Genomic DNA, 13,905 nt, shown 5'->3' on the forward strand with positions numbered 1-13,905 from the left:
TTTCACATCTAGAAACCAGCAAGAAGAGGAAAATACTTATTTTCTAGCAGATAAGTCAGTTGCTTCTCACATACTCCTGAAGATGAGCCTGAAATGACTAAAAGCTATGTGTAACAGATCAAAGCCCATTAAAAAGAAATTCCCAGGCACTAATTTTATCTGTAATATTACTTGAAGTAGGCCATCACCTAATATTGCTAAAGTTTTATGCTTGCAGCAGACTTTGGCCTATTCTGTGTATTCCCACTTTGTCAAAAATCAACTTTTAACAGTTTAAACAATGTATATAAACAACAGGAGCCTAGAGTATTTGGTTGGAATAAATTTATTTCATCTGTCTGTAAACAAGGTGTTTAATAGTTATGGCATTTTTTTAAATGCATATTAAATCAGATGAGTTAGACTGTATCCCAGATGTAACAAAGTGCAGGGAAAGAAATGGACAAATCAGCAACAAGATTTGTTTTTAAATCTGTACATTATCCACAAGGCCCAAACAATAGAAGCAAATACTAAAATGTCCCTAAAGTAGTGCCATTCGAAAGAAACCCTTAATAGGTCAGTTAAAATCCATCTCACAATAGCAACAGTTCATTTTAACAATAGTATGGCACAGAATACATATGAAAAAAATTCATCACAAGACAGCCAAGTCCACAATAATGCAACTTCATATAAAAACTCAAGCTGCAAATAAAAATTGGTCCTATGAAGAACAAACTGGACACACTCCAGATGGTTATGTTGGGATACCTAATGTCCATAATGGCAGCCTTTTACAATTTTACTAAAGAGTAGAGCTGGTGTGCAAAGAAAAAGGAAGAAAAATCTGAGCTACTGCAATGATGGAATGTCCCTGGGGATTCAATCAGTATGGTTACTGTAAGGTCACGGGAGGAAGTGCTTTTTGCTCTTGTTTTGCCATTGCACTCTTCATATGTCCTGTAGACACTATGAATAAAGGTTTGTCTCTACTCAAGTGCAACAACAATACTAAAAGCAAACTACTGCAGCTCTCAATAGCTCATCAACAAAAGGGATTTTAATTGGTTAAAAAAAACAGGCACTGCATAAAAAAAGATGGAAGCAAACCAAATTCCTATGTGCGAAGGGTGGGGGGGGGGTGGGAAAAAGAGAAGAGTGAAGGAATGATGCATGCACTTTTTCCTCCCAACCATGCGCTACAAAAGGAAGACTAAATGAGCCAAGTAAATGCTCAAAGTGCTGAAAAGACACTGATCAGAGATTGTACAACCGGCACCTTGCTTAATATTAACTTATTTTAGTAATCAATATCCCATTAATTGCTAAGACAAAGTGATGCCCAACTTGGCATGCCCCCTCCCCCCAATTTCAAGGTATCATGCAAATCATTATTGTGCTGCAATTATGTTGCCTGATAAGGGTTGGTTACATACAGTGGTTAACATACAAATGATCCATTGGGCAAACAGGAATCATGACATTAGAAAATAGGTAAAGAAAAATTAGCTACCATCTATAGTTTGGTAGCATTGTGACCATAATTAGGGTTGTTGATGAAGACAGTTGCTAGGTAGATGGGGAGAGGCTGCTTACACATCAGACCTCCTCAGGTATAAAGCGAGTTCATATGCTTTCTTGTTAAGTGTGCCTCCGTGGACACCTTCCTTTCCCATGACTATAACCAATGCTGGAGTACACAAGGAAACAAAACAAAAGTGAACAGAATTATTTTGGGGGGGGAGGGCAGAAAGAAAGACACCTTTCCCCACCAACAGAGGGATACAAAGGAGACACAGGTTCATACCCCATCACCCTGCATTGCTAATAAAATTTCCAGAATTAAGACTTAAGCTTACAGCTAGGAAAGTTTAAGAGCAATTTTCCCCTAATACTTAACAGTCTGCCTAGCAGCTAGAACCCAGAGTCTCTCAAGTATTTTGCCATTGAGTATGCCTTCTTATTCAATCCGCCTCCATGGACCCCTTCTTTTCCCATTACAAAGACCAAGACTGAAAGAGAAAGAAGAAAAGTGTTTCAAAAGAAGTGTTAATCAAGAAAGTCACATAAGTTTTAGCAGACAGAACCCGGATTAATAAGTTAACATTAAGTTAGTTTTCCATGAACTGCCAAGCACTGAAGTCAAGTAGGTTTCCAAAAAGAACTTTCAAACTGGTAATATACTAAACAGAAAATAGTAAACTTGACTGCATCTTGGAAGCCAATCAATGCAAGCAAAAGTTCTATACAACTATCTTTACACTAGCTACAGAAAAAAAAAAAAGTGATCATTTGTCTTCTATTTTAGGGCAAAAAAATTCTGGCTGATGTCAAGTACATGTTATTACTTGCCCCCAAAATATAAACTTAATAAACCTGGGGAGTTACTTACTTACAAACTCTCCCCAAATTTTAACATGCTTGATAAGTTTAAACTATTAAGTTTTACCAGTGAGGCTAAATGTATCTATTATTTCCAGAGGAAAATGAAGATCAAATTTTAAGTAGCATACTCAGTATCATTCAGAAAAGGCCAAATTAAAGTATTTAAGGTGTTTGCTTACTGATAACTTCACCGTAGTAGCCTTGTTTTTAATTGCGTCTAAAAAAATAGGTTTACGATTTCTAATTGCTCTTCTATGATGCAATTCAAAGGTGTATAACCCAAAATATATGTATATGTCACATTTTATATTCACTACCACTAGATGTCAGTAGTGCTGTATCGTATAAAATATTCTGGTTTTTTGTCTCGTGTTTGACGCTTCTTTTCAGCGTATAGTGCAGCTAAGGTTTAAAGAGATTTGTCACTATTTCGAAGTCATCTAATTTTCTTATAAATACTTATAAACATCAACTCACACCAGAATACGAGTAACTTTTAGGATAATCACAGGGAGCTGGTAGAGCCATAGCATTAATTATAACTCACAGCAGCTTCAACTCCCCTCACATGGTAGAGCTGTTATTAAAATTAGATGTGCCAAGTCAGCTATGTGAGGCTACAGAAGCACTCTCTATTTACAAAATATTCGTATGCGTTAACACATTAAAATGTATTTGTAAATCAACTAGATGTCATAATAAAACTCAATTTCAAAAGTTTATTTTGAAAAAGTAGGGAGACTTCTTTAGTGCAATTAAGAGTTTCTATAATGCTGACAACAGTCTGGAGACACCTGAATTTCTGGACCAAGTATACAAACTAAATGTAATTTCCTACTTTTCAAATCTAAGTCTCAGACACAATCTTTGAAAATATTTCAGTGAATGGACAACTTACTCCAAAATCCTCATCTAATTATCTTTTCCCCAGCAAAGTTCCTAACTGAAAAATGAACGGATGTTAATTTTTCCTTCTTTATGCTGAGTAGTGAAATGGTTAGAATACAAGCAAGAAAAAAAAGAAAAGATCCAAAGGTCAAACACACACCAAAAGGGACTAAAATAACCAAGTGATTCGAACAATTTAACAATCTGAAACACCACAGGATTATGATTTGACATGTCAAGCAGTTTAAGAGACTTTTAAGTTTAATAAAGCTGAAAGTGAGTTCATACGAATATTCTATCTTAGAAACAAAATCAGGATCTAAGAGGCCAGGTTGTAGATGCTGTAGAGTAGGTAAAACTAAAGCAGTGCTTCTCCATAGTGCTGGGCAGTTCACAAAAACCACCTTAATAGCCATTATGGACTAACTTTTATTCAAAATGTTAAAAGAAACTGCTTAATAAGTTGTAATGTGGCATGCAACTTTAACCAAAAGAATGCCTTACTCACCTCTACCAGCTCTGCCGACAGCCACATTGTATGTTGGCTCCCCACCTTGACTCTTTGTCCGGATGTCCATTGTGCAGTCACCATCGACGTATAGACTATCTCTGATCACTGAGCATTTCTTCGCGCCAAGAGTCAAACCGTTGGTAAAGAAACCTTCCCGGTCTTTTCCTACAATCATATCTATTTCTATTGGCTGCCCCCCACCAAAAAGAAAAAAAAAAAAACACATTAAGTTGTAGTTAATTCCTTTTAGGGCTTGATGTAACAGGAAAGGCTGTATGCTAGGCTTATACTACCACTGCCAGATAGCCACATTTCACTAATGTAAAACCAAGATTCTGTCTTTTCTAAATAATTACTTAATTATATATAATCATATATTTTACATCAGTTGATTTGACTTCAGTTAATGGTGTCGTCTCTTAACCAAGACCAGTCTATACAAAGAAACTGTAAAGAGTTGACAGTTGACACTACACAAAGTGCAAACTTAAAGAGTTATTTATAAACTGTATTAAGTCAGCTGGTGCCTGAAAGTGTTCACGTAATGGTAAAAATTCAGCTATCAACTCTGAACAAAACTGGTCTATCATATTCAGTCCCATTACAGTAAATCATGTTTCATTAAATTTAAAGTTGCTTCAAAGTCTCCCAAAATAAAGCCTGTTCTTTGATGTGTTCACTTCTCTGCTTAGAATAACTAGAAATATACGTGATGAGATGGACTTCAACCCCTGGACATCAGTGCTTTTCCAAATTCGTATTTCCCTCCTATTTTTCTAGCCACGACTCCCGTTTCTTTCCAACTTCCCTTCCCCTCCCATCTCAGTAATCAGTTTTCTTTCTGGGCAAACGGAAAGTGGATTCTGTCTACAGCACTGCGGTAGGCAATAGTAAAACAGAAAAAATGGAGGGAGATTGGGAAAGAAACTGAGGTAGCCACCAGAACCGGAAAGGAGAAAACGTGCATTCTAACATTCCATGAATAAGAAGGAAGGCGTCGCCCCCATCAGAACTGCAGAGTCATAGCAGGCCCCAGCCATTTCCAAGCACACTCCCGCAATCTTCCTAGTCAGACAGCGGGAACTCACACACAAAGACAAGAGGACTGCAGGAAAAAAGTTGATGACCAGATGCCAATTCCCTACAAGAATTGTAGTCCACTGCGGGTATACGAGACCTTAAAGTACTACTATCAAGGACTGAGTTCTAAAGTTAGACTTTAAACCATGTTAAGTGGTAAAAGAATAATTAGCACCCTTAATAGGGGACCTGAATTTTGGTGTTTAATGGGAAGGGAGCGTGGTGCTAAGAAATAAAGAGAATGGTCTCGTATTTAATACAATTATCATAATTTTAGAAACAGCCTTGGGCAGAAACAGGCAAAACAATAAGCTGGAGGTTTAGTGGCAAATATTCTCCAAACATTGCAACCAACTCAAAACCATCAAGTCTCAAGAAAATCAGGCAATGTGAAGCATAAAACTGCATTAGTTCCTTTACTGCCACCACTAAAGAGGGAGGGACTTAGAGAAGTGAAGTGTGCTCCTGGTCTTTGCAGATAATTGAAAGCCCCCGAAATGCACCCCTTTTTTGAGCTATGTTGCATAACTGGGGATAACCGTATATCGATGAATCTCCATATGAGGAGAGAAATCAATGGCAGTTCGCCATCTTGGAGAATTTAAAAAAAAAAAAAAAACAACCTATAGAGCTAGAGCTGAAGTCGAGATTCACGAATCCACCTACGCGGTCGGCGTACATCTCTCGCAAGCCCCCGAGGCCTGGACAGCGGCAAACCTACGCAAAGTCGCTTCGAGAATCCCGGGGGCCGGGCCGGGGCCGCCGCCTCCCACAGCCGGAGGCGCGGGAGGCGCGCTGTCCGCGGAGCAAGAGCCGGCCAGAGAGCCTAGGGACCTCCACCCGGGGCCCGCGCTCCCCAACCCGGATCCCCGACCCCCGCTTCCACCCCAGGACGTGCACAGCAAACCTCAGGGCTTCAAGAGAACCTAGGGGAACCGCACTAGGAGGAAAAAAGGAACCCCTCCCCTTGCCCTGGCCGGTGCGTGCCCCCTCCCCCAACCCGGGCACCTGGACCGACGCTGGGAACGCCGGGGGCGCCCGGCCAGGGCCAGCAAGGAGTCCGGCCGCCGCCCCCAGCCTGTCAGCGCAGCCCCGGGTGAGGGGGCGTCCCCGGGCCTCGGCCTCCCCGCCCGCCCGGCAGCCGCATCCTCGGCGCCCGCTGCCTAGCACACCTGCGGGCTCGGCCCTCAGTGTTCCAGCCCCGCGCTGCGGTGCCCCCGCGGCCGGCCAACCCCGCTCCAGTGCAGGGACGAGGGTACCGGCCGCCACTGGTCCTCACCGTAATGCTCTGAAAGACGCCCCCGGCCGTGGCTGCCCAGACGTATTTGGCGTCGCAGTAGCCGACAATGGCGGCCTCCTGGCAGCAGCCATCGCACATCAGGTTATCCACGTAGCTCTGCCAACCGGCCATCTTCGAGCCCTTCGCACTGCAGCGCGGACGGCGAGGAGCAGCAGGCGCAGCGGCGGCGGCGGCGGTAGCGGGCGGCGGCGGCGGCGCGGGGGGAGGCGGGGCGGGGGCGGGGAGGAGGCGGCTCTGCGCAGGCACCGACCGCCCCCCTCCCCAAGGAGCTGCGGAGGGAGGACGGGGATTCAGCGGTGAGGGACGAACCTCAGAGCGCGCTCGGCCACCCGGCCGCCCGCAGCCGCGGGGCTGACAAACCAGCGGCGGGAGGCTGCGAAGCGGCTGTGCCTGTGGCGGCTGCTCCTTACCGCAGCGCCCTCCGTTTTCCGCGGACACGGCTGGGCGTGCGCGCGCGCGTGCGTGCGATCCTTCCGCGGCGCCCGGGCACGGAGGGTCCCGGGAAGGGCGGGGGGAGACTGAGGCGGGGGCGCGGAGGGATACCGCCCCGGGACAATCACGGCCGCCACGTGCGGGAGGCGCCGGCCAGGCGCGGTGGCGTTGCGGTGGAGGGCTGAGCTTCGAGCCTCCGGCCGGCGGAGAGGGTGGACCCCGCGTCGCTCTCGGCACCCCAGGAACAGCGGCGGCACGGACGCCTTGGAGCCCCGCGGCCGGGCCGCGATGTGCTTTTCTCCTGTGTCCGCTGCCCGGGATGCGGAATCTTGAGCCTCGGTGTCGGGTTGCAGAGTTGTCCTGGTGACGGGATGCGGAGCGTTTCCTCCTCTCTGTGGTGGGGGCGGCTGGTGGCAGGGGCAGCTGGTGGCAGGGTTGCCCACGCTAATCTCCGAGTCTCTAAGGGCACCGTCTTTCCTGGATCCCTCTTGCGCCTCGTCCATAAAGGCAGACCCGCGGGCGCGCGCCGCAACCTGAAATCAGAGCAGGCGTCCGTGGCGCTCAGGAACCTTGCTGAGCTTCGCCGATCTTTCATTGTTGCTTCATTTGGGTACCAAGGGCCTCTCATTCTGTGGATTCTTTGCCTGGAGGAGCCCCCTTAATGTTGCTAATCACGTGTGTGGTTAAATTGCTTGTAAATTCCGAACAAAACAAATAGCGACCTGTGTTACACTGTTTCTTGGTAACTGGGAAAATTACTGGTGGCTTGAAGTATACGCAGAAAATACAAAGATTAAAAACTAGGGAAGAGTTCACTGAATGAACACCGTAACATTTCTGCTCTGCAGGGTAAAATAATTTCGGGACCCAGGTCTGGGAAAGATTTGTATTAACAAGGTAAACGGTGGGTAGAGTGCCTGAGAAGCTATTCGTATCGTCTTTGGTAGCCTCTGTGCACTAGGACTAGACATGGAATTAGGGGTCCCCCAACAATGACTTCAATTTTAGGTTAATAGAAACCATCTGCCACTTAAGGGAAAGAAAGCACCAAAATGTAGATAAGTTGATGTTTACCCTTAAAGTTATCGTGTAAGGTCATGATTTGTAGGAGGATTAAGGAATGTATCTCTGGAAAGGGCAAGAACGTTGATTTTGAAAGTCTAATTGGTTCTGAAGTTTTACATTTTTTCTGCTGATTGCTTTAAAATGTTCAGCTACTAGAGAGAAAAAAAGTACAGTAAAAGAAACCCCCAAGTCAGAGACCTATCAGACTGAGAATATGTATTTTCTCATGTTCTAAAGATACAGAATACCTGTGTGGTGTAAAATGTGAGCCAAAAATTGTTTCATTTTTGTAAGTGTGCCTCCCACCTGATTTAATTACACTTAATTGTTCTTGTTTATGCTTCTGCCTCTTATGGTGATGTTGATCATTTTAGTCCTTCGATCATAGCACTGTATCATCTTAAAAGTTAATAATAGATTACTTGTAACACAGACTCACTATGTGAGAGTTCATCAAGCTGTATGTACATTATTGTGCTCTTCATTGTATGTATAATTCAATAAATTGAAACAGTAAACAAAAAGGTAATTATAGAAAAAATACAGTGATAACTTGAAGTATGTTGAATTTTTATTAATTTACTCTGAAGGTTTTAAGATATAATTTCTAGACGTTACTATCTTATTGTTATAGCACAGAGTTGGAAATAACTACATTCTTTTCCTATTCTTTTATTGTTGGCTTTAAACAGTGAAAGAATTTGACCAACAATATTTTCTAATTCAAATCTCAAAAGATTCTAAAACACATTTCTTGGGTAAAATATTCACAAAAATTTAGAATTCTTGTCATTTTTCTATATTTTTCAAAATATAATTCATTTTAAATTACTGCTTACTTTTCCAACATGATGTTATTTTTCTAGAATTGCAAACAGTAAAATTTAAACAACTATGAAAAAAATTCTGTACAATAGATTAAATTTTACAGTTTCAATTTTTAGGTTATATATTCAAAGAGAGTCCATGTGCTGTCTTGGTTTTCAATACTGTAATAAAGTAACCTGTGCTTTTTTGTTTGTTTGTTTATTGAGATGAGACTCCGTCACCAGGGCTGGAGTGCAGTGGCATGATCTCGGCTCACTGCAACCTCCGCTTCCTGGGTTCAAGCGATTCTCCTGCCTCAGCCTCCCAAAAGTAGCTGGGATTACAAACACCCGCCACTATGCCCAGCTAATTTTTTGTGTTTTTTGTAGAGACGGGGTTTCACCATGTTGGCCAGGCTGGTCTCAAACTCCTGACCTCGTTATTCGCCTGCCTCGGCCTCCCAAAGTGCTGGGATTACAGGCATGAGCCACCATGCCCGGCCACCTGTGCTTGTTTTCTTTAGAACCAGCTTCCTTGCATGCTGCTTTATTTTCCATTTGTGTACAGTGATCTCTTCCTGTTTCATCTAAGTGTTGCTTATACGTTTCAGAAAGTATAAATAGAGGTGGAATACTGAGCTTTAGTAATAACAATATTGGTTCACTTAAGTCCAAAGGAGTATCAGTGTGAGAAAAAGAATTGCCAATTTGTATCTTCCTCTACTTTTCTGAGAGTAAGTAATCCCTAGGATAATAATTGTAATATCTGGGCAGAAGTTTAGAAAAGTTGTGGCTGTGTTGTTGATACAAATAGCCAGAATAACGTAGCCATTAACAATCAGTAGCATATTTAAGTTTGGAGTGCATTATTATGCATTCTTTCCAGAATTATTTTATTCTTATTGAGTAAAGCAGAAACTGTGTAGTAAGCCACATTCTTTAATGTGTAAGTCAAGTGGTGTCTGAACCACTTGAGTCCATGTAAAAATCATTTGAAATTTTAGCAAAACACAAACAAATTATCTCTAAAATGTACACAACCTGATAATCATTGGGGGCAGGATCTAAAACTATACACAGTAATTACCCCCAAATTTAGTAAAACCATAATTAACCATCGGTTATTTAAAAATTTCACCGCATACTTCATTTCTGAGAAAAGTATATGAATTATAAAAGCAATATCACAGCAATAAAGTTTAGAAAATGAAGAAAAATCCTTAATCCCACAAGCTAATACAAATATCTTTTGAATGTATTCACTATTTATGATTTTTACAGTAAAGAACAAGGAGAACTTATAATTCTGCATTTGGCCATTTTACCCTGAAATTCTATGAATTTTTGCTTTTTATATTTTGAGGCTATTAGGAACATGGAAATTTAAATTGTTATATTTTTCTTTTCTGATGAATTTATTCTTTATTATTTAGTAGTTGCCCTCTTTATCACCAATACTGCTTTTTGTCTTAAAATTTTTGTCAAATATTAAAGTAACATCCCAGCTCTCTTTTTATTGTTTACCTTATATATCTTTTCTCTCCCCACCTCTCTTTCAACCTTTCTCTGTCCTTTTTACTTTGTGTCTCATAAACTTCACGCAGCTGGATTTTGTTTTTTTATCCAATATGGCAGTATAACCTTTAATTGGCAAGTTTATTCCATTTACATTCATTGTAATTATTGACATACATTTGGACTTGTTTGAACTAATTTTATTAGTCTCTTTTTTTTCTATGCTTCTTTTTTCTTCCTTGCCTTTAAAAAAAATGTCGGGCATGTGTGTTTTATTCTTCCATTTTTTTTTTCAAATTTATGCTACCAATTTTTCTTAGTGTTACCCTTAAATTTTTGCCTTGCGTATTTAATACAATAAAGTTTTAAGTTAAATATCTTAAACACTACCCCTAGACAATCCAAAAACCTTAGAATGTTTTAAATCTGGACACCTCTCTCCAGACTCTTACACAGATGTTTATGTATGTGTGTATATATATGTACTTACATGTTTGTATTTTATTTACTTACTATTCCTTTTCATATCTCAGATCATTCTATGATCATTTTTCTTTCTTTCTAAAGTACATCTTTTAGAAGTTCCTTTAATAGCAGTCTGTTGGTGAGAAACTATGTTTATCTGAAAATGTATTTATATCACTTTCATCCTCTGACAATGGGTTGGATCTACAATGCAAAATGGACACTTTGAAGATGTTATTCCATTTCATTTTTGTTTTTGTCACTGCTGTTGTATCATATGGATGATTTGTCTCTTTTCCTCTGGCTACTTTGGAACCTTTTTGTGTTTGCTCTTCTACAGTTTCACTATGATGTGTCTACATTTGGGTTTCTTTTATTCTACTTAGGAAAATAGATTTATATTTATCATCACTTCTGTAAAATTCTCAGTCACTATCTCTTCAATTAATTCCTTTTTCTCAGTTCTCTTTACTGTCTTAGAGTTCAGAATACATATGTTTCTGTTTCCTCTTCTGTTCTCCGTATCTCTTAACTTCTTTCATCTTTTTCATCTTCTTACTACTCTCTGTGCTCTATTCTGGGTAATTTCCTCAGATGTGTATTCCATATCACTGTTCAACTATGTTTCATCTGTTGATAAATCCATACATTGAGACTTTTTTAATTTCTAAAAGTCTATTTTTCATTTTAGAAGTTCCATTTTATTGTTATGTGTATCTTCCCAGTTATTCCTGATACTCTTGTATTCCTTCCCGATCTTTGTGGTTCCATACTTCATTTCTTTAAATGTTTCTTACCTACTTATTCTGTATTCTGTATCTGTATCTCAGTACTCAGTATTAAACGAGGCTTTTAAAATCTTTTGTTTTTGCCCAATGAAACCATTCCAATATATAAACAAGTTGTATGTTGTTTTTAATCCACCTCACCCATAGTGGCTTGCCTCCTTGTATGCTTGGTGATCTTAAAGATTGTGAATGATATTTCATTGATCTTAATATGTGGGAAATTTAATGGCCTAAAGTGTGGAGACTTTTCTTCAAAAACAGTTTGTATCTGCTTCTACTATATGTCCAGGGTGCTAGCAACCTGGGGGCACTTTAACCCTTTCTGTGGTGCCCCCTAAAGGCAGGAGTATCTGATTCAGCTCCTCACATAGCTGCCATTGGCATCTGCACTCAGACTAGCCCCATTTTTCCTGGTTACATACAGACTTCAGCTCTGCTTTCTGCTCAAGATTTGTTTCCCTTTATTTGGCAGGAAAAGGGTATTTTGAAGATTTCTCTAATAATTTCTGTATGAGGATTTCAGTTTCTCCACATATGCACCAACAGTTGATATTGTGTGTCTTTAATTTTAAACATTTTGCTAGGTGTATTATGGTATTTAATTATGGCTTTAATTTGCATATTTCCAATGACAAAGGTGAGCATCTTTTTCTTGTTATCATCATTTAGATACTTTTTTGTGAAGTGCTTGTGCAAATCTTTTGCTACATATTTTTCATTGTTAATGACTGTGCAGTAGTCCATCAAGTGGCTGTATCATAAGTTATCATTTCTTATTGAAATATCAGGTAAGTTGAGAAACAATAACCAAAAGAAAACTTCTTTATGATCTGTGTGGTGGTGAACTTTGAATTGTGTGGAAATGGATGAAATACATTCTTTTAAATGTCTGATGGCAAGATTTAAAATACGAAGTGTGGCACTTAATTCAGTTAATCAAATGTGATAGACATTGCTGGTTTGCCTATCCAGTATGTACTCTTCTTCCTTGCTAACAGAATCTTGAATTTGCTTGAGATAATAGTAAATAATTTAAAATACCTCCATAAATGCCCTTCCAGCTAGGGTGGTCATCTAGTCCGTTGGCCAATAAACTAGATCAAAAGCTACTTCATGGAAAGCTATTTTTTCCTTGAATCCTATATCTTTCTGTAAAGGACTGCTCAGCTGGCATAAGCTTTCTACTTTTAACCTGTCTTTTCTCTTGTCCAGATTGTGATTCAGTGTCAAAGTGGGGCAGTCATTCGTAAGTGCTGAGCATTGTGGAGCAGGAGGGGAAAGGGGCCTGTTCTCTCAAGGACCTTCACTATCCATACATTTCCTACCCCCAGACTCTTGTTATATTGGGTAAATAAACTCCTTACTTGGTTAAAGTACTGTAATCAGCCTGTGTTAAGTGCAACCAGACCCTGCTCTAACCAGAATATCCATTTTGCTGTCCCACCTCAGGTCTCTAAGCATTCTAGTTTATCCAGTTTTGCTTTTCCATAATGAGTTAAGCTCTTGAGGAAATGCTTTACATCTATTGCACCCCTATTGTAATAATGACTGAATTAGCCATATCATAGAAAATTGCTCTACTGTTTGTTTTTTTTTTGGCAATAATACATTAAATAGTGCCCTAGAGGCTTCAACGATTTCGTGTACCTCCCTAAATATCACATTAGCTGACAGAAAATTCCTTATGAGTTATGACTCATTTTTTCTGATTTGATGCAGGAAAGAGAATTCTGGAAGCACATGTAGAGCATTTCATTCCAAGTTATACGTGAACTTGAGAGATGTTTTTTGTAGAATTCCAAGGGTAAAGGCACAAAGCCCACAAAAACATTGGCCATCTTGTTATCTGGTATGTGAGAGAAATGCAGGCAATCCATCAAAACACCCCCCAAAGAGATTACATGTCTAATTTTTCTTCATCTCAGTCCCAGAGGACAAATAATAAAATTTAATTAAGTAGCTGTTTCCCCCAAAAAAGTATTAAATGAGGCTTTTAAAATCTTTTATTTTTACCCAATGAAACTCAGATATCACTTCTGGGAAAAATTCTTTCTGGGTTCACAAACATACTGATAGAGAACTAAAAGGAAAGTGTAAATTGAGCAATGGCTGTGTTCCATTTACAAGCATTTTAAAAGTGAATGTCAAATATATAGATGTCTAAATCATTTGATTTTCAAAGAATGTAAACTTCACCACCACCAGCTACAGCACCCGCATTCTTATTGAGAAATTTATATTAGGTAGCTAATTATGCACATAATAAGACTGTCAAAGATCATGTTGACGCCTTATCCCACTTTACCATTTCAGGCTGATCCAAACTCATAATATGAATAGATGGCCATTGACCAAAGAGACCAGCAGCAGAACAAAAGCATAAACAAACATGAGAGTAGGCTAATTTTACCAACCTGAGGTCAAAATTAAGTATTTTTAGAAGTAAGTGAGTAACTAGATGAAGTAGATGATGAAGGTGGTATGCAGGACTGTTAATAACTGAAATTCCAAATAGAATCCAGGGAGGTTAAAGTGAAACACTTTCAATACGATTCCTTTATGTTGTAGAGGTTAGACTCACTTGATGACTTATGTGGCTCTGTTTTAAAGACCTCTTGAACAAAATATTTCATTGGAACAATTTATTTGCTATCAGTTCTTTTAGTGGATAGTAGATATTCCTGGTAA

The 13,905-nt window shown here is 40.0% G+C and overlaps 1 protein-coding gene across 2 annotated transcripts; it reads right to left on the reverse strand.

The window, feature by feature from the left end:
- Positions 1-309: 309 nt before the first annotated feature.
- PFN2 (profilin 2) lies at positions 310-6,570 on the reverse strand. Of its 2 annotated transcripts, none has more exons than XM_004037839.5 (3): positions 6,126-6,570; positions 3,764-3,956; positions 310-1,672 (listed from the first exon to the last, which is right to left on the reverse strand). In XM_004037839.5, exons 1-3 carry the CDS (start codon positions 6,255-6,257, stop codon positions 1,575-1,577), a joined length of 423 nt encoding a protein of 140 aa, XP_004037887.1. In that variant the 5' UTR covers positions 6,258-6,570; the 3' UTR covers positions 310-1,574. The 2 variants fall into 2 exon arrangements, with proteins under 2 accessions (XP_004037887.1, XP_004037886.1); XM_004037838.5 differs by having other exon boundaries at positions 310-1,994; positions 6,126-6,409.
- Between the last annotated feature and the right edge of the window lie 7,335 nt (positions 6,571-13,905).

This window comes from Gorilla gorilla, chromosome 2, assembly GCF_029281585.2.
Source record: "Gorilla gorilla gorilla isolate KB3781 chromosome 2, NHGRI_mGorGor1-v2.1_pri, whole genome shotgun sequence".
Classification (NCBI taxonomy): domain Eukaryota; kingdom Metazoa; phylum Chordata; class Mammalia; order Primates; family Hominidae; genus Gorilla; species Gorilla gorilla.